The sequence below is a fragment of the Phoenix dactylifera genome, chromosome 9 (genome assembly GCF_009389715.1).
Source record: "Phoenix dactylifera cultivar Barhee BC4 chromosome 9, palm_55x_up_171113_PBpolish2nd_filt_p, whole genome shotgun sequence".
NCBI classification, from domain to species: Eukaryota; Viridiplantae; Streptophyta; class Magnoliopsida; order Arecales; family Arecaceae; genus Phoenix; species Phoenix dactylifera.
The window spans coordinates 2,893,806-2,921,738 of record NC_052400.1 but is presented as its reverse complement, the minus strand read 5'-3'; the positions used below and the strand labels follow the sequence as shown (position 1 = coordinate 2,921,738).

At 37.8% G+C, this 27,933-nt stretch overlaps 1 protein-coding gene across 3 annotated transcripts; it reads left to right on the top strand.

Annotated features, from left to right (window-relative positions):
- The first annotated feature begins 1,232 nt into the window (after nt 1–1,232).
- LOC103714108 (protein TRANSPARENT TESTA 9-like) lies at nt 1,233–25,199 on the top strand. 3 transcript variants are annotated; one of them, XM_008801247.3, is made up of 21 exons: nt 1,233–1,522; nt 5,017–5,068; nt 5,149–5,225; nt 5,304–5,437; nt 5,538–5,634; nt 5,820–5,877; nt 7,266–7,374; nt 7,454–7,577; nt 9,018–9,204; nt 9,308–9,639; nt 11,532–11,620; nt 11,729–11,778; nt 14,387–14,497; nt 17,639–17,704; nt 18,109–18,246; nt 20,418–20,523; nt 20,612–20,683; nt 20,823–20,869; nt 22,478–22,637; nt 22,785–22,951; nt 24,429–25,199. In XM_008801247.3, exons 1-21 carry the CDS (start codon nt 1,470–1,472, stop codon nt 24,735–24,737), a joined length of 2,538 nt encoding a protein of 845 aa, XP_008799469.2. In that variant the 5' UTR covers nt 1,233–1,469; the 3' UTR covers nt 24,738–25,199. The 3 variants fall into 3 exon arrangements, with proteins under 3 accessions (XP_008799469.2, XP_008799467.2, XP_008799470.2); XM_008801245.3 differs by having other exon boundaries at nt 11,708–11,778; XM_008801248.4 differs by lacking the exons at nt 5,538–5,634; nt 5,820–5,877 and having other exon boundaries at nt 1,234–1,522; nt 11,708–11,778.
- The last annotated feature ends 2,734 nt before the right edge of the window (nt 25,200–27,933 follow it).

Below are 27,933 nucleotides of genomic sequence, written 5' to 3'. Positions count from 1 at the left end.
TTTGAAAACTCCAACCAAACAAGAGGCATCTCATTACTTTCCCGTTGACCACACTTTTCCCCCTTCTTTTCCCGCGAACCAAACGAGCCCGAAATGTGGGAATCACATTCCCATGGGAATACAACTTTCCCTTCTCTCTCTTTTGAAAACTCCAACCAAACAAGAGGCATCTCATTACTTTCCCGTTGACCACACTTTCCCCCCTTCTTTTCCCGCGAACCAAACGAGCCCATTAAGTTCAGACGGGAAAGTAGGGGCAAATGATGGGAAGAATATTGGACATATCAACTTTGGCTTAAAACGACCTCATTAACTTTAGCTAACCTAGGCAAACTACCTCGGTGAAAATTGAGGTGCAATTTTGCTCAAAATAGTAAAGGTTGATAGTTAAATCAAGGCTGTAGTTAGCGCACATTTGGCGCAGTCATTACCATGCATGGTTTGCGCGGGACGGTTACCATATTGTTAACATGTGACAGATCGTTACTACACGATTAATGCATGTAGCGTTAAACTAGGTAACGAATGCATATTTATCCTATATAAAGGGATAATCCGAGAATACGAGGGTAAGCTCTTGTTTGAAATTCTACTCTATAAATTTTCTCCCTTCCATACTATTGCAGTAGTATTCTGACTTAAGCATTGGAGAATTCTCCGCTAGAAACTTTCTAGCAAGTGGACTTCCTATAGATTGGCCTGGGCGGCTACTAGTTTTTCCTCATTTTGGTTTCATCCGACTTCACTTCTCTTCAGTTCTCACCAACTTCAGAATACGCCGAGTAGCTCTCCGAGCTCAGAATTTAGCGGCAAGAGCATGTATGATATCATAAAATTTCTTTTTTCTTACTGCCCAGTGAAGCTAGCCACGTGCAAATCAAATTAGATTTTATAAGTGAATACCAAGAGGTGTTTTTTTATAGCAACTACCAGCTGGATTTATTCAGATGATCATGGTTCTTCAACCAATACTAAGGAGCAGAACAACGGGTAACCCTCCTAAACATTTCACGTTTATTTCGTTTTCTTGGGTAACCAACCGGTTCACCGGCACCCGGACGGTCTGGCCTATGTGATCCAAACGAACGGACTCGATGCCCTCCAGTGGGCAAGGCGGACGGCAGATCACGAGTCCGCGTGGCCATGCGACACATCGGGACTTACGTTTTATTTTTTATTTAATTTAATTTTAAAAAAGAACATTTTTATCCTCCCATGGGAAGGATCCATCTGTTCCCCTCCGACAGAGAAGCGAGGCGTGGGCGGCGAGGAAAACCAAGATAAGGAAAGAAAACAAGAAAAGAAAAAGGAAAAGAGGAGAGGGGAGAAGAGAGAGAGAGAGAGAGAGAGAGAGAGAGAGAGAGAGAGGGAAGGAAAGCTAAAGGTCCCGTCTCCGATCGGCGGATGCGATGGTTCTTTGGTTGGATTCGGGCGTCGTGTGATCCGTCGCAGCTCGGATCGCCTTCACGATGTGGTTTTCTTTCTGGCGATCCAGAAATCGCTTCTCCTTGGAAGAGCTCCGGTACGTTGCCGCCCCTCCTCTTTAGGGTTTCTAGGTTGTTAAAGATCCTAGTATGGAATTCCTGAGTCGGAATTCGAATTCCTGAGTCGTTTTCCGATGTTAATTTCGTGCTGTTTGGTCTGGTCTAGAATCTCTTAACCATCAAAGAATTGGGTGTTTCCGGTTCCGTTTATTTTTGTCACAAACTCGTCCTTTGATATCTGGTTCACTGAAATAAGATGGATTATATGCATTTAGGAAAGAAATCCAAGAAGGGTGAAATCTAGATGGCTAAAACAAGTGTGTTAGGCTAACCATAATCCTTATCCGTGCTGTTCGGTCTAGAATCTCATAACATTGAAAGAAGTGCGTGTTCGTTTACAGCTCGTTTTAATTGTTACAAACCCATTCTTCTGTTTGCTACTGCACTGGGATACGGCGGGTTTTATGTATGTTTTTAGGGAAAGAGTGCCTAAAAGGGTGAAATCTTGACGGCTGAAAGAAGAGTTTTGGACTAACCACGATCTTTATTTGTGCTGCTTGGTCTAGAACCTCTTAATTTATGGTTCATCTTAATTGTTAGACCTTGTTTTGTTCCTGCTTTACCTGAATATTGTAGGTTGTATTTCAAGACAATTTTTGTGAAAAAAAGAGCTTAGAGAAAAACCTAAAAAACAACCTTAGAGAGAGGAGCTGGTAGAAGAGATTATTTCATACCTCATTGTTGAGCTCGAGAGCTCTTTGGACTGTGGTACCTCATGAACCTTGGCCTGTTTCCTCTTCTCGATCCTCTTATCATGCTTGAGCTTGGCATGGACGGTGCTTCTCTTCTCCTTGCTCTTTATTATAGATGGAAGCATCTGTAGAGTTTTGGTTTGAGGAGATGGTACAAGGCACCACTAAAATCAGCATCAGTTATAAAATGGTTTACTTTACCCTATGGCCTGGCCTATATTAGAATGGAAGAAAACAAATTTATATGTTAGATTATAATTGTTGTTTTAGAAATTTAATTCAATTCAACGGAATAGAGGAGTATGGTGGAGTCTAAGATTCATGAGGATATTGATTTTATATATTAATGAGAATGATGAAATAGAATTTCATATAATGGCATTGCATATCTATTGCACAAAAAAATATTTAATATCCTTAATGGGATATTATAAAAAGGATTTGAATGGGCTGGGTAATTTTGACATTTACACAAGGATGACCAGGATGGCCAAAGATCCATTCCATTTGCTCTTAGAAGTACTACAGATATGGTGGTGGATTGAATGTATATCTCGAAAACCGAAAAATCCAGTATTGCAGTAGTCAATTAATTCTTCTACCTGTAAAAAAAAGCAAGGAAAAGAACAAGAAGGAAATAGAAAGTCGGCCATGCTATTGTATGTGTGGAGGGTCATCAGAGTAAAGTCAGAAAGAATGGCCAGCTCTCACGTTTCAGAAAATCTCATCATTGGTGATATCTCAGACTACCCTCTTTAGCATCTAGGGACAGCAAAGCCTTCAGAAGGGACTGTCTCCATTCCTGAAGGGTTCCCATTTAATGTGTATTTGCATGTACCTAGATGCCAAATTGGATTGATAACAGAACCACAAGTAGTTTTGGAAAAGAGGATATTATTGAAAATTTAGAATTATTCTTTTGCAGTCAAGATCTAAGTTAGACTTGGATTTGTTTTCCTAGGATTGGAAGGAGGAGGGAGGCTTCCAAAAGGACCTTAGAACTGGTATTGAAGAATGCGAAGATGCTTAGTTAATAAAGATTTCAGATCCATCAGAAAAAGATGCTGTAGAAACCTCATAGTAGATACGTAGGACAAACTCATTCATTGAGAATTCTTTTGTGGTTATTTAATGTAAATTGTTGGATTTAGATTGGATGGTTTTGGAGGTTTGATCCTGAACTTTCTAGCTTGTTCGTAGGCCCTAGAGAATTTCTGCTACAAACAGCAAGCTGCAAACTTTTTTTTTGGGTGATCGCAGGGGTTGCAGCGGGTTTGTGATTTCAGCTTCACAGAGCTGCAAAGCCTCAAACCCTTCCAACACTGACAAAATTCTTGGTCAAGGACAAAATTTATTTTTCTTTTTTAAAAAAATAAGTTCACATTTTTGGATTTATAGTAAACCATAAACTAGTTTTGAATGGCTTGACCTGAAACTTTTGAGACTGTCAATAGGCTTTAAAGATTTTTAACTGGATGATAAGATGTAATTTTTTCTTCTCTTTTCTTTTTTCTTTTTTGAAAGAAAAACTTTTCTAGTGATGATAATGGTTGACATTTGATGGTTCCTATCTCTGCAGAGCTGCAAAGTCTTGAACCCCTTATGCCCTGCCCAAGAATTAAGCATGCAACTGAAACCACGAGAACTGATTTCGGCCTGGTGGTTGTTTGTAATCTAATTATTTCATCAAAAAGTGTGGTTAAACTTCATTAATCTTTAAAATGACAAAATAGTAGATGTTTTCCAAGTAATTCTTTTTATAGCCATTATAATGAAACTGCCCTTGTATGAAAGAAGAAAAGGGTGAAGTGCAGTTTCAACCATTGCTATGAAGTTTGGGTTTAGAATCATTATGCAATAAAACTCATAATGGAGGAAACTTCTAGTAATACATTAATAGAAGATTCATAATCTATTAAGAGGTTGCAAAGTCAACTTCGAAACTACTGTTAAGAGGACTGTAAGATATAAGCTTAAATGGAGGCTTTTTTATTTTGTTGCTATACTTATAGATACCTGTAGTAATAGTAAATGCCAGGGGCACTACTTCTTAGGAAGTAATTTTTCTTTGTTTTTAAATAAAATAAGGCTAATATTGCTTACCTTCTAGTGTTTTAAATCACATCCCATCATGTGGAAGTTTCTTAATGACTAATTATCATATGATGAAAGAATGCTATCATGGCACCATCTTCATCAATGGTCGTATCTCTCTGCTAAATTTTTGGAAACCTAACCTGCATGGCCTCTCTTTGTTTCAACGAGCAGAGGAAAGCCCATCTCCGATGATCCGACAAAACCCAGGCATTGGCTATGGTATTCCATGCTTTAAAAGCACCCCTAGGTTGCTTGATATGTATTTGCACTTTGTTAGCTTGCTTCCATAGTCTTGACCACCATATGATCTGTCTAGACATTCTCATATCTGTGCAATATTGTACTGCAAGAACAGCTGCTCAATTGTATAGCTACTTTGCATGCTGGAACCCCTTGATAAATGGCAAAACAACCAGGTTGATCTTTTTTTACTGTATATTGTTGTATGACTTTTGTAGGCATATTTATGGATTGCTAAGCTGGCTCTGATTGCTTGACTTAAAATGTACAAATGTTTCTTCTCAACTTTGAATTGAATGCAACACTGCATGATTTCTATACATGTTTTCTTGCTTCAATGTCTATGTTTCAATATTTCTTTTAACACTTCCATAACAACACATTACCTCTCTTTCCTTCTATTGTCAAACTTCAGTTAAATAACCTGTATCATGCCAATGCAGATATCTAACAGATCAGCTGCAGAAGATTCAAATCGTGAACGAAGTTAACAAGGTGGATGATCACTTGATATGGTTTCTATTTTTTCGAGCTTTATCTATGGGTCTTTAAATTTCCAATGACTGTTTGTGAAGGATTTTGTGATTGAAGCATTGAGGTCAATCGCGGAATTGGTGACATATGGCGATCAGCATGATCCATCTTTTTTTGAGTGAGTTTCTTTAGTTGCTTCAGTTCTTCCATTTTATTTGTATACATCTATTATCATAATATACTGCCTATTTTTCAGATTCTTCATGGAGGAACAGATCATGAGTGAATTTGCACGCATACTGAGGATTAGCAGGCCAACAAAAGTTGCAGTTCAGTTGCTACAGACAATGAGCATTATGATCCAGAATTTAAGAAATGAACATGCAATTTGTAAGTGAAATAATTGGTCGATTGCTACTATCAACGGGCGGAGATACTATTCACTATTCTATAGTTTTTGTATGTAATATGATTCTCATGTCTGATGCAGACTATATTTTCAGTAATGAACACTTTAACTTCCTCATAACATATTCCTTTGACTTTCAAAATGAAGAGCTTCTGTCATACTACATATCCTTTTTAAGGTTTGTACATGCCTTTATCTATTCATCATGTTCCTTAATACTATTTTGATTTATGATGTCCACACCCTTCACCCCGTATCCTCCCCCCCCCCCCCCCCCCACCCTTCAGAAAAAAAAGAACATTTTTTATCAAATTCATGTCATTCAGTTGCTCATGGAGTTTCGTCGTTTTTAATCTGTTGAAGGGCTATAAGTGGGAAGCTGAACAAGAATACAATCTCATTGCTTGTGAAGACTCAAAATGTATGAACCTGACATCCTGTTGTCTGATCACTCAGAGTGCCATTGTATTCCTGTCTTCCAATTTTTTATCCATCAAGTTGTTAAATCTTGTTTTTTTAAAATTTAGAAAGCAGTATAAAGGGTGCTTTGTAAAATAAAAGAATTAGTATAGTTTTTAAGACACATATTCATGCATACAGAAATACCTATAAGACAGACAGGAAAAGTGATATGAATTATGCATAGATGAGAGACATGTTACAAAATTTATATTTCTGTGTGCTGAATTTCGTTGTGCCTATTTTAGTTATTTATGAAACAAAAAAATACCATGCTTGCTAATATTAGGCTTTGAATGATTGAATTATAAAAAGACACCAAGCCTTGTCAGAGATGTTGCAAGAATGCATAATGATTACTCTCTGAGAAAACCTTTCCTTTTCTTTTCGTCCTTTCAAAAGCCGACTACTTCGGGTATGTTATACACATTTGGACTGTATTGGTAATTTGTCTTGAACATCAACTTGGCTAGCCCTTTTAAATGGCCCCTCTTGTTTCTTAGAAAGTTCATTGTACACATGATATACCATATCATCATTAAAAACATATTACCAAGTTCAGAGCACAAAATCAAATTAATAAAACATTGTTAAGATAAGCAAGTCTTAAAAGAAAAGGTTTGGTCAATAAAAATATATTTGTCAACATTCATTGCTACATATTTCTATTTATCATAGGGTTTTTTGCTTATATACCCTTATAAATATTTGAAATTACATGAATACCCTTTCAAATTCATGATTTGCATGTGTACCCTTATAAATTGTTTTTTATTGCAAGTCTATCCTTGATGTCATAGACTGCTTGACAAGGTTAGTTTAACTAGTATTTAATTAAAATATTTTTTGCATGTATACCCTTATAAATATCTGAAATTGCGTGCATACTTACATAAGTTTACTATTTATGTATATACCCTTATAAAACCTTTTGAAGTAGTAATATGGATTTAAAAAAAGCTTTTATTTGGGGACTTAGGTCATCACGTGAAGCATCATTATGAGTTGATGGCTGAGTAGGATAAATCATTGTGACATGAATCACTCTTTATGCATTGTCATAATTTATGGATTTCACTGCATGCACAATTGGCAGTCTCATTATGCTACTGCATGTGTGTCATTTTGTGTCTTTTTTTTTTGTTGTGTTGGCAACAATCCTTTTGCGATTATGATTTTGGTTCATTCAATAATGAGCATGGATATTTGATTTTTCATCGTTTGGCTTCATGAAAACAAAAAGTTTTAATCAAGCAAAACATGTAATGTTGTCTACTTTTCTGGTTAGATGTTGACATGCATTTTTCTTTCTCTTTTTTATTTAGATAATTCCTTTTTGCTTGTGTTCAGGACGAGGTAGTCTCCTTTCCACTCTATGTTGAGGCCATACGGTTTGCTTTCCATGAAGAAACTATGGTCCGTATTGCAGTACGTGCATTGACCCTTAATGTCTTTCATGGTAAGTTCTTTTTCTCTTTCTTCTACATAATGATCACTTATCTAACTGTTTCACTTTTATCTGTTGCTTCCTGTTTCAGTTGGAGATGAATATGTTAACAGATATGTTTCGCGCCCCCCATTGTCAGATTATTTTTTGAATATGGTTAAATATTTCCAGAAGCATTGTGCCAACTTGGATGAATTGATCTCTCAAGCGGCTAGGTGAGTCTAGGGCTTTTAACTTACTAAAATTATTGGGAAAAATTTTTGTTTTTGTATGGAATTAGTATCTTTGTTAATAAAATCAGAAAACCTCAAAATAACACTTGCATAAACTAAAAACTTTTATACAAGAACTGTTATGTCGGAATCGGGGCCTGGACCAGTTGCCTGGCGGCACGGATCGGTACAGCCCCATGCCGTTCCGTGCTGGGCCCGTATCGACACAGTAGAGGGGGCGGGGGAGAAAGAGAACGAGAGAGAGGATAAGAGAAAGAAGGGGTAGAGGGAGGGAGAGAGGAGGGTGCCGGAGGCTAGCGGAGGGCCGAAGGAGGGGCTCTGCCTCCGAGACCCCTATTTCGAACGAAACAAGAGAACTGGAGGCGGAGCCCCTCCTCTGCCTCCTCCGCACAGCTCCCTCTCCGTCTCCTCCTCACAGCTGCTTGGCCCTCCGCGGCCCTCCGCCGGCCGGCCTTCACCTTCTTCTCTCTTCCTTCCTCTTCTTCTCCCTCCCTCCCCGCTCTCTCTCACTTTTTCTCTCTTTCCTTCTCTTTCTCCCCCTCCATCGCTGGTTTCTCATTTTGTTTGCCGAAACCATCCCAGTCCGCCGCCGGTACAGCTCGGTACGCTCTGAACTGGACAGTTTGGGACGATTCCGCCGACTATGCTTTCATGGCTATAGTTACTTTTCATCTCTTCCTTGCACTCTCCCTCCAATCGCGGTATATCCTGTGAGACTGGATGATTTGCACCACTTTCAGCTCCTCCCTCCCACGGTTCCACCTCTCAATTCCTCCATTTTCTCCAAGACAATCTGTTTTAGCAATCCAAGAATGCCCTCCGGAGAGACCATCTCATTTAGCCATTTACTTCTCTGACTATATTTTTATCGATCAACTATTTCCAATTTTCCATCTTCATTAATCAACTATGTCCTCCTATAACTGCATCTTCCTTCAGTCACCAGTATACTGCCTCTGCAACCTCCCACTTATATTCCCACTTTGCTGTTTTTGTCTGACCCTCCTGGAAGACCTGTTCCAACGCCTGTTCCACCTAGTCATCCCTGCTTCATCTTCCACTCCAGCAGGTGGACAAAAATCTCTCATATTGGAAATGCCATGGTGAATGGAGGAGAAGGTGAGGTTAGGGTGGGTGAAAAGGCTGTGACAGAGGAAATGAGGTTGGCAGCTGTAAAGTCTTATGGCCACCGATCATTTTCTCTTACGATTGCACTTTTGATAGGATTTAGAGGGATGCTTATTATCATAAGATGGTAGTGTCACATCTCTGTCATTCAACAAACACAGATGTGCACACAATATTTGAAGATGGATAGTTTTTTTGTTCATAATAGGTCCCATTGTTCATAATATATATATGTCTTGAATATCAATTTTTACAATGTTCTCTTCTAATAAACATTATTGCCTTCTGGGACAGGCACCCATACCCATCTGATTCATCCTCCTCCATTCTTGCTGCAGTGGATGAAATTGAGGACAACTTGTACTATTTTAGTGATGTCATATCAGCTGGGGTTCCTGATCTTGGAATATTAATAACTGATAATATACTGCGACTTTTGGTTTTTCCGTTGCTTCTGCCCTCACTGAAAAAGCAAAGTGGTGTAAGTGCTATTAATTTACTTCCAGACATCAACTTACATTAGTCCTTCTAATGATTTCTGAGAAATGATTTATTTCTTATCATTTGTTACATTGCTGCTCCAGGGTGCACAAATAGGCATCACCACCTCCTTATATTTACTTTGCTGTATATTACATATTTTTAAATCCAAAGATTTGGCAAGTATTATTGCTGCCACACTATTCTACCCACCAGAGGTTTTTGTTATGAAATTTGAATCATCACCCAATGGTTATACCTTCGAGCATAGAGTCTCTCAAGAACACCAGCAGCATGATCCTTTTTCTCTTGATGCTCAAGCAAATACAGAAGACTTGGGAGTTTCTACGCTAGATTGTTCTGGTTCCGCTCAGCATGTTTTGCCAAATCATTGTTCCTCGCGAAGTAATACTTGTGGCTCACAATGTACCTTGAGGTAACTTCATTGATCTTTCCCTCAAAAAAAATTCATTGATCAGATTGCATCTTCAAGTATGATTAATGATGAATAAACTTTTGAGTCATCTTCTGTGTGCATTCAGTTTTGTTGTTTAAAAACTCCTGATTGTGAGATATCTTTATTAAGCAATAAGTGATGTACTTGATGATAAAAGGGTAATCAAAGTGGAAGTGACTCAATGCATTAGTTTGCCAAGTCATTAGCAAATTTAAGTGCATGAAAGAAACTAAGAAACCTTTTGACTATTTGCATCTTTAATTGAAAGATACACTGAATTCTGAAATTTTCTTCACTTCCTTTCTACTGAAGTGATAACATTGTATAATCACCTACAAAAATCTGGCCTTCAAACTTCCTTGGAAGAGTTATTAGTCCTCTTGTCCTGCATTTTTCTTCAAGTTTTGACATCAATTAGGCAAGATATGACAGCATCTTTTCATGTCAATTGTGCATGAATTCCAGTTACGCGTTTTTGATTTAAAACCAAACTTAAAATTCTGTTCTTTCTGGATATGGATTTTTTTTCAGTCAATGAAAACTGTTATTGAGCTAATGGCAGGTTTTCTCCTGATTGTTCTCTATTTTTTTTTAGTTGTCATTATAATAAGCCAAATAGTTTCTTTAAAGTATCGAGAACTAAATATTGTCTTCCTTACATGTTTTCTTGCTTCCTGAATGCCTGTTTAAATACCTTAACTAGTCACTCCCTTGCAGATGCAAAGAAGTTATTAGTTCCCAACTTATCAGTCCCAAAGGTCTACTTGTGTTGATAATACCCACCTGGTCACTGCTGCAAGCGGAACATTTTGTTTAACAAATCATCTTTCTACGATTCTCCCTGTCCTTGATCGGAACACCTATCCATTAAACCATCCTTTCTTCCATAAACACCAGAGCATGATATTAGCGATCATCTAGCCATTTGGGTTATGATGCCTAGCACACCGTTTGTTGTGTCTTCTCACAGCTTGCTATTTTATTGTTCTAACGATATTTACATCATTTTGTAGGATACTTTCTGTACCCTTTTCACTTGCGATTGTTCATTTCTTTCTTGGCTCAGTTTATCCCTTATGAAGGATATGAGGCTTCCATAAGGTTCAAATAAAAATGTAGTGAGAAATTGAACTTCAGCTTCGGCATGTGGATTTCACAGCCTCTTATTGCTATTTGAAAGGATGAAAGAGAATGGTGCCATCACTAGCTATCTTATTGTTGCAGTTTGATATTCTGAATGAAGATTAAGGAGCGAACATAGAGCAGATGTAGGATATACTTACAAATCTTATTCTTAGCAAGATAGCACAATTTGGTAGAATAGTGGCTCAATACATTTATGCTATCATGTGCAGGCTCATACACATAGTAGAAGGATGTGTAAGAAGAAAACACATTAAATATGACCTTATTGCTACTCAAAATAATAAAAAAAGGGGGCTCCACCATTAGATATGGATATACTTTTTATTTCATAATTGTTATAGACATGATTAGCTAGAATTATTTGGAGCCTCATTGAAAACATGGTAGCCTGGTAAAGGGATCTTTTGAATACTACAAACTTAGTCTTTCATTCCCTATATATGCTCCTTGTAACTAGTTATTGGTGTTTGTGTGCTAGTCATACAAGTATACAACTGAGTTCCTTGTTTGGTATAGAGGGTTTTTTTGCTCCTTTTGGATCAGTTGCTGAACTGCCATTTGTATATTTCTCAAGGAGTCGTGAGTAATAATTCTGTTCTAAATTCCTTTCTCATTGTAGAATCTAATTTGTGCCTTTAACAATAGTCATTCTGGACACATCTAGAATTACTTCTCATGTCATTTACTGCCTTTCCTGATCTGGCGGTCATCTTTGTACATTCCAGGGAGGTATTGCTATCATATGTCAGCGGTGGAAATGACTTAGAAGTTTTGGGTTCTTTGAGTTTTCTAGCAACCTTGCTGCAAACAAAAGGTCCGATTAGAACTGTTTCATTTAGTTTCTTGTGCTGCTTAGCTATCTTGATGCATTATTTATTGACATCTATGCCATAATCTAAAGAACTAGATGAATCAATGCTAGATGGACTTGGAATTCTTCCTCAAAGAAAGCAACATAAGAAGCTCTTGCTTGTAAGTCTCCATCATTTTCTGGTAGCTTCCATCATCTCTTGTTTTTTGAATTTTTCTTTTTATCCGATTCTTAGTTGGTTAGATGATATCTTACCAGAAGTTGAAACATCATATTCTGCTTTTACTGCTAGTTGTTAGGCTAATGAGACCAAGGTTTCACACAATGTTCGCTGGACTGGTATTGAGACCTGTACCGATCAGGGTGGTTCGGTACGGTACCAGTTCGGTATGGTATGCTTGGACATACCGGATTCGAACCGGTGTACCCAATTTACGGAACCAGCGCGCCCAAATTTTTTTAAAAGCTTTCTAGCTTTGATTTATTGGTAATTAATTTTTTCAACTTTTTCAATGATTTGAAGTATAATTTAATGTTCTTGATATTTTTTAATATTTCTATGATTCCGGTATAACCTAAATGATGCATCTTCTTGTTTTAAAGTGATACAAAATATAAAATAATTAGTGAGATATTGCATGCTACAAGAAGCAACATGAAATATTCTAAAATTAACTAGTGAGATGAAAAATATAAAATAATTCGATCAATTACATATATTTAAAGTACAATATACGTACTGATATATAAAATCTAGTTAAGTGGCGATGTTTCTCGTAGATATTCGGATCATTAGCATAGTCAGGAGGCACATTAACCCACCCTTCTAACCAAGCGACGTAGTTTTGTATGTTCATTCCATAAGGAATGCGCTCTAGGTTATAAGTATTCTCGGATCTCTTGTTGAAGTTCTGGCTCTGTGAAACTTCTCAAGTCTTCCCAACTCATCTTTAAAACCAAGAGAAGAGAGAGGGAGAGGGGGACCAGTTCGGAACTGGTCCGACTCGGTGCGAACCGGCCGGTTCGTACTGGTTTCACACAGAACTGGCTAGTTTGGATCGATACCGTGCGGTTGGGACCGGTTCTGAAAAAAAAAGTGGTGAACTGACCCAGTCCCCCGTCGGGTTGGCTCGGTACGGGCCGAACCTCCCGGTTCGACTTGGTTCGGCAAACCATGGTTTCACATGTCAGTGCCAGTACAAGTAATGGTCACCTGGCACATCATGGCACGTGTGCCAATGCACAAAATTTGTGCCAAGCCATGCTGAAACAAAAAAAAAAAATAAAATTACAAAAGTTTCAAAAAGATTTTTTTAACAAATTAAATATGAAAAATGATTTAATGGGTGCCATGACCACGCTTTTCCAGTGTCTGTACCTGCCTTTGGTGCTGAGTGTGGGCTGACATTGGCCAGCCCTTGAAACCTTGAATTAGAATTAGAAGTCACAAAATATCCTGATAACAACAGATATTTTTCTATCTCAAATTGTGTCCTACTTTTGAGAATTTCAAAAGTGAAGCTTAATTGTCAGATGTTGCGACTTGCTGTCTTGGGTTGGCGCATTCCTTTTGTACATTGATTAAGATTTTTTTTTTTTGTTAACTGAATATATGAAGCATGGACATGTATACAGGAAATGGTTATGACACTATATATGGATATGTTGGTAAGGGAATTATTGAAAAAGTACGATAAGGTACAGCTCTACACACTGTTTTAAAATACAGTGCATAAGGCTGCATATGTGTATGTGGTTCCTAAGCTCGCCACATAACCTATATGTGTCTATTATATGCGATTGGGCCACATATGGGCTCAAAAGAGAGTTTCTTAGCACTTCGCAGGCACATACACAGTAGGATTAGCATTATGTACTCAGTGGCTGTGTATTCAACAGTTATCTTTGTACAAACGTATACATAGCCCTTTTATTATTGTGCTACCAGATATATGGCTGCTCTTATGTAGGCCCATGCAAATAAGGCATGTCCAAGCTGATAGTTGTGGGTTTTAAGCAGGTTGGATATGTGTATTTTAACAATGTCAATATGCTATAATTATTGCTACTAAAAATCTATTACTAAGCAGCAAGCACTAATGACTAGATGCACTAATTACTAGATGATGTTGTTATTAGTATTACTATATTTTTTAAACATATCATTATTATTGTGCATAATATATTTTACTTTTTTAATAATTTATTAACTTCATATGTGCCAGCATATACAAACTGCATAATGCATGTGCTATGCGGACCCTTGACTGTCTGCATGGTGCTGCGACCTGTTAAAACATTGCGCACGCTTGTGTAAAATAGCATCCATAAAGCATAATTAGTTGTTTATGACATATCCTGTACCTTATACAATAGGATTAACAAACCATAGAATCTATCATTTACAGTAGGAATACATCCATAGAATTAAAAATTTGCCTTTTTCCATATATATCTAAAACTCGAAGTGTGTTTATAAAATAAAAAATGTTTGTGATCTTTTTTAGTGATGATTATGATGAACACTTATCACAGCAATGAACTGGTGTCATCCTGTTCCCAGCTGTTATCATGTGTGTGTGTATGTGGCAAATCCAACTTTACAAACTTATGATGTATTCATCAAGGAAAATCTATTGTTTCTTGTCGTGAAAACAAGCTCCTTTTTTCTGAAGAAGGAAAAATAACTTTGCTTCCAATGCCATTTTCTTCTTATATTTTCCTGAAAGTTGCAATTCTTTCTTTGACTTATTTGTTGTTTGCCTGCAGCAAGCTTTAGTAGGTGAAGACTCAGGTGAGGAGCAGCTGTTTTCTTCAGAGAACAGCATGATGAAAGATAGCATAACTACCGAACTTGATGGATACCTGCACAAACTTGAGGTATTCATGTTGCTTTGATCCAACTTTCTTTTAGATCTTCTTTCTCGAATATTATTTTTGGTTGCAGTGCAGTCTCATCAGATTCTAGCAATCTCTTAATCACTCTTGTTTAGTTCCTTTATAATTTTCAATTACTTGTAGCTTTGCTAATGAATTTCTTCTGCTCTCTAAAGCCAAGTCCATTTTTTTTGCTTTCGCTGTCTTCCATGAAATTGTAAGCTGAGGTTTTGATTTGGTAAATTTATTGGTTGGTGTCAATGTTGAAATTCTTTTGGTTGAGCAAGGATAATAATATTCAGCGGTACCATCTCTGACAGTTGAGGTATTGTTGTAACTAGCAGGCAGCCTGTGTGATGTGCAGTGATTGGATCATGTGGAATGAGCATAAAATGTTATGCTTATAGATCGTTCAAATGGGAGTGCATAAATTACTCATGTATTGGCAAGTTATAGATGTTGTTATCATCATCATCATTATCATAATAATAATAATCATAACAACAACAATAATAATAATCAAGGTTTGCTCTTCCGGTTACCAACAATAATAATAATCGTAATGATAGTCATGATGATGATGATGATGATCATCATCATCATAATAATTATCTTGATATTAACAATAATCATCATGATATTAATAATCATCATCATCATCATCATAATCATCATCATCATCATCATAATAATAATAATAATAAATAAAAAAGTATAGGCAAGGCATATAGAATCAGGCGAAAAAAATCAGTACAAACAAATACTGTGTTTATGTGGTACTTCATGAATTGCTTAGGACCAACAGCAACCAATAGAAGGGATATTCGAATTTTCAGCATGTTAGGTATCTAGGTGTGCTAATAATTACATATGTCTGGATCCCAAAACAATGGTACGACAATGTAAAGACACTTGCATGCAATGCAAATAAATGAATCTTAATTAAGACCACCCTGAGCAAACCATAATGTACACCCATCATGATAGGATATAAAACTGCACGATGTAAACAAAACAAAGGCAAAGAAGCAAAGAAACCATCCCAAATGATAAATGTATAAAGAAAACAAACATCCTATGTGTCCGATGAACTGATTTCGGTAAACCCCAGTCCAACTCAAGAAAAGCAGTAAAGGTAATCAGTTGATAATCTTTATCAATATTGGATGAAGGGAAGCCCAACATCAGAAGGAGCAATCAATTAATGACCGGAATTCCTTGTTAGTAGCCCAACTTAAAAAATCTACTACACTATTCTTTCAGGTCCACTTTCTTTCCGAATAATTTTTAAATACAACCCTTCTTCCGGTGGAAAAAGGGTGGTGGCAGTTCCGGCATTGACAGTAGCATAGAGGAGTTTGCCGACTTCATTCAGGTGGCCAGTCTGGTTGACCTTCCTCTGGATGGATCTGACCAACAATAGGCAAGGTGAAGCAGTCACCCAGGCTGCTTAGATTGCTCTCTCATATCCCATGATTGGGACATCACCTTTCCCCATCCAAGGAGGTGCCTATCCATCTTTGACCACCCCCGTTATGCTACAAGAACAGCTGACTAAATGTTTCCACTTCTTTAAGATTTTAGATGATGTGGGTCCAGGATCTTAACCTTCTGGGAATGAAGGCCTAATAAGAATCTCTAAGCGAAATCAATAACCAATACAAACATTGCCTTCATTGTACAACAGAAGCAAGCCAATCCAAGATGGTCACAACAGAATAACACCACTTACCATAGCAATTTGAATGTTAGAATGCTTAGGAAAAATTCATCATAGCACTCTGTAGAATCAAAAATGTCCATGACAACAGGAACCTATCATGGAAAAGAACAACACTGCTCAACCATAAAAATCTTAATCCTATAATGCTCAGGGAAAGTTCATCATAGCACTTTGCAGGATCAAAAGTACCCATGGGAAGAAAATGCATTGCTTAGCCAACACTGAGAAAAAACCAGAAGTTTCCTCAGGAAATCATCTCAAAAGAAGCCTGAAGGAAAGAGTAAACTGCTCAACCAAAATAGGTCAAAGCCCAAAGTCTTCTCAGATAATCATCATAACTTCAAAGTTCAAACCAATCCATATCAACATGTCATACAACCAAAGCACAATTATGCTAACCAAAATAACCCAAGCACAATCTATCAAATTTACTTGGTATGCTCACTTTAATTTCCACGCAAGGAAACCCAAACAACAATCAGTAAACACGCAATTAATCAAACATATATGCGCTCAATCCAACTGGCCCAACAGTTTGTGCTGGTAGGGGAGGGTGGCAGAGGTCCAGCTCCAAGCATTAGTGAGGGTACTAGCGGCAAAGGTGCCGGTGAAGGTGGTGGTTGCCGGTGGTGGTGGTGCAGTTGGAATGGATGGTCTGAAGGCAATGGCCTAAGTGTTGGTGGCAGTGAGGATGAATATCCTAAATCAGTTCGAGGATCTGAGGAGAGAAGCTGTGGGAAAGTGAAAGGAGACGATGCACCCAGACCGTGACCATACTGTGGCTAAACCTTGCTAGATGGAGAACATAACCTCAATAGGAGAGGTAAAAAGTGTGAGTTTGCAATGATGGGGACATGTGACCAAGCCTTCTATGCTCAAGGTTCGGCCACCGGCAGAGCCTATGGCTGAATTGAGCCTCAGCACTTCCATTTCTCCTGGTAAAAGCCAGCACCTGTATTTAAGGCACTGATCCAAGGCCCAAACCGAGGGAAAGGACAGGCATGGGATTAAGAGAATGGGAACATGGAAATTCTGTTCATGAAATATTACCAGGTGGATGCTGTCATGGCTTTGATCCGATAGATGTGGATATAGATGACCCCCAAAACCCTAAATCCGAGCTCTAATATTACAAAGGCTTATATCACTACTTGTCTATATAGCAGAGAGGTGTTATTGCAGCCTCATTAGGACCACCAAAACGCATGTTAAAGCAAATTATCTTTGTCACAATCTAATTACAAGATTATTGTGAATATTTTGTTAATTGAGGTATTGTGGTTTGAAATCATGCTCATGCCTCTACCAGGCTCTGAGATACCTGTCAGTTAAAAGTTATTTTCTTTCTGCTGAATTGTTTTGATTTTGGGGCTGACCTGTGTTTAGAGTTTAATCAAGCTTGTTTTGTATTTCTTTTGTAGGATCAGTTTGGGCTATTGAGTCATTGTGCAGAACAAGGGATTAGCTCTCAACTACACAGATCTCAGGTCTTGCTGCTTGACTTTTAGCTTTCTCCTTGGTCTTTCCAACAATAATTTCAATATTGAGAAGCTGTTCTAATGATCTTAAATCAGAAAAAAATATAAATAAAAACTGAGAATTTCACATCTGGTTTTGGAAAAGTCAAACTTAAGTACCTAATATTGGATTGAAGGGTTTTTTTTTTTTGTTGCATTAAATGGGCAACCTGTAATGCATAATTTGGGTCAAAGTTGTGTTTGCCTTGGACTACAGATTTATCTGATTAACATCCCCCCTTCCTAGCTATAGTGTTTGAAGCATTTTATTATATTTTACACACTAAACACCATATCATTAGAGTAAAATATAGACCCCGTGCTTTAGGGTGCAAGCAATTGCTATTTACATAGTGGTTATTTTTGTTCTGTAGGTGCTCGATGCATTAGTCAGTCTTTTCTGCAGATCCGATGTATCTGCAGATATACTATGGGCTGGTGGTTGGCTTTTACGGCAGCTGCTCCCACATGGGGAGGAAGAATTCACCTCTCTTCATCTTGAACGACTAAAGGTAAAATCCTAGATTCCTAGTGAGTTGTTTTTTCATTTTTTGTATGTTTCTGGATCACTGTTGATGTTAAATGGCGATGGGATTTAAACACATTTATTTTTGTATGAATGAAAAAGGTTTGCATTTTATGCCATTTTGATAAAATGCTAATAGAGTGAATTGGGAAGCTGTTGCAATTGCTGTTGACTTGTGAAACGTTAAATGTTGCATTCTTCCATCTATGACAATATATCATCTTGCTTCATAAAGTTTTGGTCACTATAACATAAATGTAATTATTCATTACCTTATCAATTTATAAACTGCTTCCACTTGCAATCTGCCTTGTCAAATGCCTTCTAATTACATTTGCAATTTTTTAAGGGGCAAGTGTAACATGTTAATGGCTTAATAAGGTGAATAAAGTAGCTAGAGCTTGCATGGTTACTTTTTGGCAATCTGCAAAATGTCTGGCAAGTCTTGCAAGTGATTTTCTATTAAATCAAGTAATTTAAATCAGCAAATAGATGGTTTCATGAAAAAACGATTTCCCCCATTATCAATTTTTGGTGACATAATTATCCACATTATGATTGGGGAAGGGAAGGAATAGCCAAGAGCTTGATATTTTTTTGGAAACTTTGCCAGGTTGAAAAAGGATTCAGGTTATAGCTACTGAGTACTATAAGCTAAACTCTTGTAAGGAACTGCTTAAGAGAGGAGGTATTTCATACCAGAAGACAATTGGTGTGACTAGGTGTCTGTCTTTTGTTGGATTTCTCCAAACAGGTGGTTAATAATCCAATTTGATAGTGTAGGCGATCCAAAAATTGGAATACTGGAGGTTGATTCTGCAATGAGTTCTGTAAAAACTTGGAGTACTAGAGGTTGATTTTCTTTTATGTTGCATCTCATAAATGAGAAAAAATTAGAAAAATTAAAGTATATCGCATTTAAACATCAAAAATTAACTCAAACCTATTTTCCATTGAAAACTAAATAAGGTTAGTTTAAAAACCTTAAAAACAAAAATAAGGAAATCCGTTATTTTTGGTCTACTAGTATGGTTCGTACAATTTGGTACGGTATTGCTACAGTCTGGTCTGGTACGGGTGCTGTACTGCTACTGCACTATACTGGTCTCCTAACGATTCACAATACTGCAATCATTGATATTGTGGATATCAGCTTTCTAGTGGACTACCATATGGGGGAGCTATGAAGGTTGACAATTTCTATATTTTGATGTTAGGAGTGTATAACTGGGTTTAAAAGATGCTGCAAGCTCTAAATTTTCAGATAACCTAACCAACCAGAACATTGGATGTTGAGGGAAAATTACATGGATCTAGAAAAGGGATTTTCTTAGTGGCCCGACCAAAATGTTGAGATGTAAACCTCCTATGGGCAGGGAGGACTCAGGAGAATATAATATTGGGGTTCAACCTCATGCATAATGAGATAATAAATAACAATACTAGACTCTGTGTGCTTTTTGTCGGAATGGGGTTTCACCGGTTTTGATCATAGAAAATTGATGCTGGGAATTGTGATTTGTTTCTTTGTTTTGTGATATAAATTTTAGGTTTTTTTACTTTTTAAAGCTATTAGAGCTATTTTATTGTAAATTACTTAATTTATATTGGTACTGTTCATGTTGGCATGTCCATGCAGAAAGGTGAATATGGCAACTCATTTTGTGAACTTTTCAGTATTCAAGTGGAAGGAACAACTTAGAGTTTCACTTTAGTTGACTTGACATGCCAACCTCTTTATTTTCAATAAGATTGCATTAAATAAAAGGCCATCTTGGTGGTCCTTTTTCACAAAATGCTAGCATGAAGTTTAGATGTAAAATCAAATGGAAGACATTTTTACATTTTTAAATGTATTAAATAATGTTGGTCAAGAACTAATTCTTCTTATTAAGTTTCTTGATTAACCTTTTTGGTGTCACATAGAACTGTTTCTCCCGTTATTCCATTTCTTTCATGATTAGATTAAAATGTGACAAGATTTCTGTGATTATGTATGCACAGGCATGAATGGATACACAATTTTCAAACTCGTATATCTGTAATACATGCAAATTTGTTTTGTATTACATCTGACATGGAACAGTTTCTGGTTCAGTTGCTGATTCAGTTGTACATGCTTATACATTCATAATATAGAAAGCTTGCTATATACAGGATTCAAACAAGTCCTCCACCGCTTATCTTTTGACGGAAATTAAAGGGATCTGGTGCGATCTGCTTATAACTGTTCTTAAAGATCAATGGAAGAATTGCAAGAGAGGTACTTTTGAATCTTGTTGGGAATTATTGACTGATGCATATTCACATTGTTTTGGCTAATGGTTGTTCTGCCATAACTTTTAAATCAGCAATCGAGGCTTCATCACCTCCAAAAAACCCAAAATCCATTCTTCTTCCATCACAGACACTCTCTTCTGGAGGTTAGATCTATAAAGTCGTTTATGTTTGCTTCTGTTTATGTTTTACATTCTTTCCTGATAATCAGATGTGCTTCACAATTTATTTTAAAGAGAATGCTCACAATGGATGGTTCTTAATATCAGCTTCATAGTATTCCAGGTGAATCCTCTTTTGTTGCTGGTGAAAGAATGCGCGAGATGGTCAAGGTTGGTCACTTTTTATTTGGAGAACTTTCTTTTCCCTATCCAGTGGTGCTAGAAAGCAACATCCAAAATCCTATGGCATATTGTCTTCCCATGATGTGTTATCTTTTAATATAAGTATGGTGCTTTTGGAGTTCTTTCTTTCTTTTTTAGGAAATTTTCTTAAGAATCATGGACACCATGCAAGAGCTTTGTTTTTCGCTCTGCTCAGCATGCTAGAGGAATCACAATCATCCATTCTTCGTTGCATGTGCATCACATTTGCCAAATAGTAGTTGGTATAACCCATGAGAGCAAGTGCATTAAAGCCTTTATTTTTACACAATTGTGAATGTATATGCATGTGTGCATGCATGCTGGTATTTTTCATGGGTAGGTGTTGGAATGTAGAATCATGGCTTGGTAAGCACATACAAAAAACTGTTTGTACCACCATTACCAAACTGTGAAACAGGGAGAAAAAAGAGCCTGGAAATGTCGCAGTTGTCAACATCATAATTAGTAATCCAACAATAGCAGGGAATGAATAAGTAAATGAGAGGAAAATCTGATCAAACATTTTTGAGGTGAAGTCCTCTTTAGTGTTAATAATGGTAACATTTTGACTCATCCTAAGTGTTAACAATGGTAACATTTATATCAGTTTCGTCCCATCTCTTTTGTTCAAGGTTGGGTATCATCCACATAGGAAGTTAGCAAGAATTGGCTGCCACTGATGGTTGGCCTTCTGTGGACCATGGTTCTGTCAGGGAAATGGCTGCCTGGGAAGAGATTGAAAGGGGGAAAGATTTTTTGATAGAAAGAAGAAAGGAAAAGGTGCTAAATTACAATTATAATGGCAAAAAATCTCGTTATAGAATAGAAAGTGTAGCATATAAGGGGTGCATTTGGTCCAGGGTTGGCGAAACCGTCTTGAACCGGACGGTTCCGGTCGTATCGAGCCGTCCCAGTAGCGGACCGGGACGGTTCCGACAATGGAAATGAAACCTGTTAGCGGAGGGGGAGAAGAAAAAGGAAAGAGAGGAAAAGAGAGAGCGAGCGGGGGGGGGGGGGAGGGAGGGAGGGAGGCCGGCGGAGGGTGGCGAAGGCTGGTGCCCGAGCAGTAGGTGGAGGCCGTGGCCATTCTCCTATTTCGTCCGACTGCTAAAAAAATTCGTAATTTTTAAGTGAAGTCGGCAAATCGCTTAAAAATCACGAAATTTTTTAGCGACTGGACTCCTGTTTCGTTCGAAAGAGGGGAACAGCTGCAGCCTTTGCCTGCTGCCCCGGCCGCCGGCCTCTGTCCCCTCTGTCGGCCTCCCTCTCTCTCTCCCCCTTCTCTCTCTTTTTCTCTCTCCCGTTTGCCCTCTCCCCCGCCTTCTCTACTGTGTTGGCATAGTCCTGGCCCGGCACGACACGGGCCCGTATTGACCCGTGCCCAGGTAGCTGGTCCAGCACCCGGTACTGGCACAGTAGATCATGATTTGGCTATTATAATTTGTGAAGGTGGACTATTCCCCATCTTTTTAAGCATTTCTGCAGGTACAAACCATTCATAATATACAAACATGTACTTGTTGTCTCTTTTTGATGCATGTGGAATCGATGATTCATTAGTAATGATATTTTCAGGTATTCGTACTTCAACGCCAGCTTCTATTTTTATCATTTGGAGGAACTTTAGCTGACCTACCTCCCATTCATTCTCCCATAGATTCTCCTGTATCTTCCCAAACAAAAACTGTTGGGTTGGATGTTCTAGTACCAAAACCTGGCTGTGAAATTAACTTAGGTAAGCTATATGATTGCTTTCATTTCACAATTCTGCTTAAAATTGGTATTAGTAGTATGAAGTTACCATTACCATGGGATGTCCATATGTTGTTAAATTTTATGTCGAGGTCTTGAATTTGAACCCTTTTTTTTGTTAATTTTGCAGTCAATGCGTTACCTTGTAGAATAGCATTTGAGAGAGGAAAAGAACGCCACTTTCGCTTTTTAGCACTATCAAGGGGAACATCTGGGTGGATTCTCCTGGCAGAAGAATTACCACTCAATCAGCAATCTGGAATTATTCGTGTCACAGCACCCTTGGCTGGCTCAGATGTATGTATATTTAAGCTTTAATCTTCATGGTTTTTCTTTCTTACCTGAAAATCCATTGTCCTATCAGTTTTGCTGTTGTTTTAGTCCATTTAAATGAGCCTAGGCATTAGCTTTTTGAAACGACCCTCTTGAAAAGACACCCAGGCATAATCCTCAAGACTGGCGGCTTTCTTCATGATTCTTAACTTCATTGACTTGCTGTTTGATTTTTCTCTCCTAATTTAATTAAGGTATACTAATATAGGTAGAGTATATCAGAACTTGGTGGGACACTAATCATTATGTACAGAATAAATGTTTAGGATTTTCATATGCTTCTAATTTAGAACATAGAAAGCACTGCCTCGCTGATGCCTGCATTCCTTAATTTCTGCAGCCCAGTAGCTAATTTCATGTACAAGCAGCGTTATTATATTGTTTACCTTCAAATTTTCAATAATAATGCCTCCTTGGTACTGCTCAATTCATGTCGTAAATTTTTAAAAGTACTGTCCTTACTGTGACATATATTCTTGCATGGCCTTATATCGACTTTTTGACTTGACTTTGCTCCCAGTTTGACCAAATGATTGCTCATGCTGAAGGGATCAGAGAAGCTGACCCCTTCTCTGGAAAAGAAAAAAAAAAACAAAAGCATTCACACCACAAATCTGATGAATTGAAGATCAAACTCCTAAAAAAGCCTGTGCAGAAATGCAATTTGAGATTTGATCAAGTGAACACTCAGTTTCAGGTTATCTCCTGATGCTTTGCATGATTCTACAATAGGTCTCCTAATTGATTATCCCTTTGCGGACTGAAATAATCTCAGATGGTCCAACATATGGAAAAGCTGTTGGGGTTAGAAATTTAATATTCACCCAGCATCCACTGCGAGGTCCCATGTTACAAAATCCACCTACCCATCCTCCATATGCTAAGAACTCAAATTTAACTCACCAAACAACCAATTGTGATACTGTATTTCTCAAACCAATAAATGCCTATGAAACCAAGGAGCCATAACCATTGTAGGATGCACTTTCATGAGCTATTGTTGCATTCGCAAATTGAATAACCTTGGAAACTGTAATGGAGAATAAGCTCTTGAACAAGCATCAAGCCGGAATGTAATCTGAGTCTCATCCCAACCACAATTCAGAGATATCCCTTCAAGTGACATTTTTGATTACCATTTTATCATGATGTAAGGCTCCAGCAACCTTTCAGGTTACAATATGAACTGTGTGTCATCTAGGTACTGCTCCGACTATTTGCTGCATGCAAGTTAACTTCACTGGGATGGTTCCTGACAAATGCTGATTTTCTCAAATCTCTCCCCCTCCTCTCTCCATCCCTTTTTCAACAAATCATGTTCACTGTTGAAATACTTGAGATGAAATATGCAGAAGCATAGTCTTCTTTTGTGTGCTTTTTCAAATCAGAGATGGCAAATAGCGAAATGGTGCTGACTTTCCCTGTTTTCACTATTCATCAGCCGAGGATAGATGAAAAGCATTCAAAGTGGTTGCATTTATGCATTCGCCCATCGACTTTTCCCTTTTTGGACCCTGCGAAGTATGATGCTTTCAGCAAAGGGAAGGCAAAGATTTTGGTTGATGGGAGATGGACGCTAGCTTTCAGGGATGAGCAATCTTGCAAGACAGCCGAGTCTATGGTAATTGAAGAGATAAATCTGCAACGCAGGGAAGTGGAGCAGAGGCTGAAGCCATTGCTTGAACTTGATATACCCGGACTTACTCGAGAACCTTGTACTCTGGAGGCATCAACGGCAGAAGCTGGTTAGTGATTCTTTGTAGGTTCCAAGTGGTGGAATTGTGAAATAATTAGCAGCTTTTCAGCATGGAGAGTTCTGCCTGGTATCTTTTACAAGTACTCACCGGCATCTGTATAATATCAGCAGTGTAGTTCTCCTAAGTCACCATTTTAACACAAAATGTAGAGTTTGAGTGATTTGAGTGCGCGGCGGCTCAATGCCATTCTTTGTACATTAGTTGTATTTACTCTCTTTTGTAATCTGCGTTCCATTATTCATTCTTTAACTAGCCATGAAGCAAAAATCAGCGTATTCACTCAGATCAATTGTATTATGGAGCATTGTGGATGATAGATACTGCAAGCTGGTGGTTGAGTTCTCTTAAGGATTGTCAATCTTGGCTCAGGATCATACAGTATGAATTTGAGCGTGTATGCAAAATTTCAAAAACGAAGAAAAAAAGAGGTTCAGCTGAACATAAGCAAACTATTAGCAGCAAAGCCTTGAATGAATCTATTTGGACTCACTTTTGTGAATCTTAGCCTGTTGCATCAAATATTATATCATTAAGGTAAGCTAGTATTTTTAAATCCTCGACATTTTTTCCATATTTTTGTATGGTCTTCCTGTTAAGCTTTTGAAATCTTTCTGCACAGCCTTGGACAGGGTTGAACGTGTATGGTGGTTGGAAGAAAAGCCAGTACCTATGCAAGGAAGTGAATTTGATGACTTAAAATGAGAAAAGAAGCAAGTTATTGAAATATTTTGTGGTTGTCAAGAATGCAAACTGTCACCCAAAGCTCAAAAATAATCAACGTGATGATTTTTTTTGTCCCTAAATGACGCCTCTTAGTTCTTATCTTCTGCGCATGTCTAAGTTATGCTTAAATGTTTATGTGCATGGACGGCAGTATGCACGGTAACACTTGCTTGCTGGTCACCTAGCAGGCGTATGTGTAATTTACACTGGTTTTAGGCATATCCATTGTACGTCAGCCCATTGAGCAGATCGAGTATGCGGAAGTTTTCAGTCTCGTTTCAATTAAATGTTGCGTTTGCATTAACGACAGCAGTACTAATAATAGCAATTTAATTTTATAATAAATTTTTAAATAAATTAAATAATTTAAATTAATTTAAAATAAATATATTTGTTGGAGTTAAAAAAATAAAATATTGTAAAATTGGATAGAAAGAGGATATCCAAAACTAGATCCGTGCGATTTGCCATGTAAGATCGTACATCAAAAATCTTTGTTGATTTAAATCCTTTGTTTCCTTGTTAGCTGGAGCCTTTTTTCCTTTCTTTTCTTTTTAATACGAAGCCTCACTGGCCAAGTTAAATGCTTCTGGGACCGGGTCTTCCTTTATTACTTTTTGAAGTCTGTGGAGGACGTGACAGAACACGTCGGAGAGAACAACGTCAATGGACAGTGAGTTGATATTAAGACTGTTGCAGCATCAAAAATCAGACTCATGACCCCAAGTTTTCTTTTGATGCCGCTGGAGAGTATAATTGTTAACAATGCAATTGTGGCTTTTAAAGCCGTCTTTTAATTAAAAAAAAAAAAAAAAAGTCATGACCCCATGTTTGCACTTCGAGTAGCCCACTTCGGCAAAAACACGAAGTCGAAGATACCTGGACCAACCTAGCACGCAATATCCGATAACTAATATTTGGTTTTCTGTGCAATGCAAATGCTAGGCGTGAGCCGCATCATTTTTGAAAGGAACTTAGCCACAGTAATCAAATGGATGTAGAAGTCGGATCATGAGGCTTGTGGGATGCAGTTAATTCATGACATCCGCAGTCTTTTGAATGAGTGCGTCTTTCATTAGATCACTTATGCTTGCAGAGAGGCTAACAGTGTGACAGTTTGGGTGACATTCTTTGCGATTTAACATTCTAGAGATTTTATTTGGGACAACCATGTCTCGATTCCATCTCATTTGTATTCTTTTATTCATTTTGACTTTACGGACTGCACTTATATTCGTTGTATGTGAACCGTTGTTTTATTAAAAAAAAAGAACTATCATATTCACGAGGACTTGAAATTTTGTTAGCAATAGTAGACAATTCGGATGCCTCTTAAAAACCATTCCGGACTGCAACACAATCTCGTGAGCTATCATTAATCTAAATATCGCATGAAAAAGTTGGATAATTTTTCAGGCCTAAGGGGATAATATTCCATGTGATGCCATTTAAGATCCTTTCGTACCACCTCGAACTCTAATAAAACTGGCAAACGTCCTTCTCCGACAGCACTTGGACCAACTTTAGAGGTGGAAATCATTCCCTCACAACCACCAGAAGGCTTGCCCTCCTCGTCATTGCTGAGTGTGCAAGGGAATCAGATGCCGCGCGTCTCCTCGCACTTGCGGGGAAATCAAAGATATATCACTCATTGGGTGGCAGCCTTGCTCAACTCAAGTAGCGAGCTTCCCTACTTTTTTTTTTTTTTTTTCACATCAAAAGAAGAAGAGAGCCTCCCTTCTCTGCCTTTCTCCAAGCTTTATAGCAGGTGGATAGGTCTGAAAAGTGGGAAAACACCACGCCGTTTGGTCCTTGCCATTATTTTATGGGAGCAACGCCCAAGCCTCAAACGTGGCGTGCACTTCCGACTCCCAATCCTACTTCAAAAGTTAGGCTTATATATTACCCTTTCCTGCTAGATTTTTGCCAAACAGGCTGGGTCACAGCGTTTTATTTAGTCCTCTTTTGGATATGCTACTTAGTGGTCAATAATTGGGCCCCATGGTGATGAAATTTGTCATGATAATGATGACCAATTAGCCTAAACTAGAACCTTATCACCAGGAATTCCAGTGGAGAAGAAAGCTAGTTAGAGGATTAAAAAACTAAAAAGATTATTATGAGTCCAATATCTATGAAGGGCCAATGACTGAGCAGACAAAATGCCACAAAATCTAGTGCTTGGATTTTCATAAAATGCTAAATGCGAAGTTAAATATTGTGCTGTATCTTGGTTACCATAGCCACATGTTCATAATATTATGTACATTTTTTGAAGTAATATCTCTACCATTTTTGGGTGCATCAACTCCATAATCCCACAACTTAGGTTGCTCTTGGTAATATTTGAATCACCATCATTTGATCAGAGTACAAGTCTCTCTTTATCAATGACAAAAAGAAGCATGTTTCCCTAGAGATGAAGCTAACCAATGGAATGGAAAAGATGGTGATAATAGGTAATAA

Bases quoted from the DNA above. Each gene is read 5' to 3' on its own strand.
- LOC103714108 (XM_008801245.3), top strand. From the start codon at position 1,470: ATGTGGTTTTCTTTCTGGCGATCCAGAAATCGCTTCTCCTTGGAAGAG. The intron at 7,578-9,017 runs GTGAGTCTAGGG...CTTCTGGGACAG, and splicing joins TTGATCTCTCAAGCGGCTAG to GCACCCATACCCATCTGATT. The intron at 9,205-9,307 runs GTAAGTGCTATT...TTGCTGCTCCAG, and splicing joins CACTGAAAAAGCAAAGTGGT to GGTGCACAAATAGGCATCAC.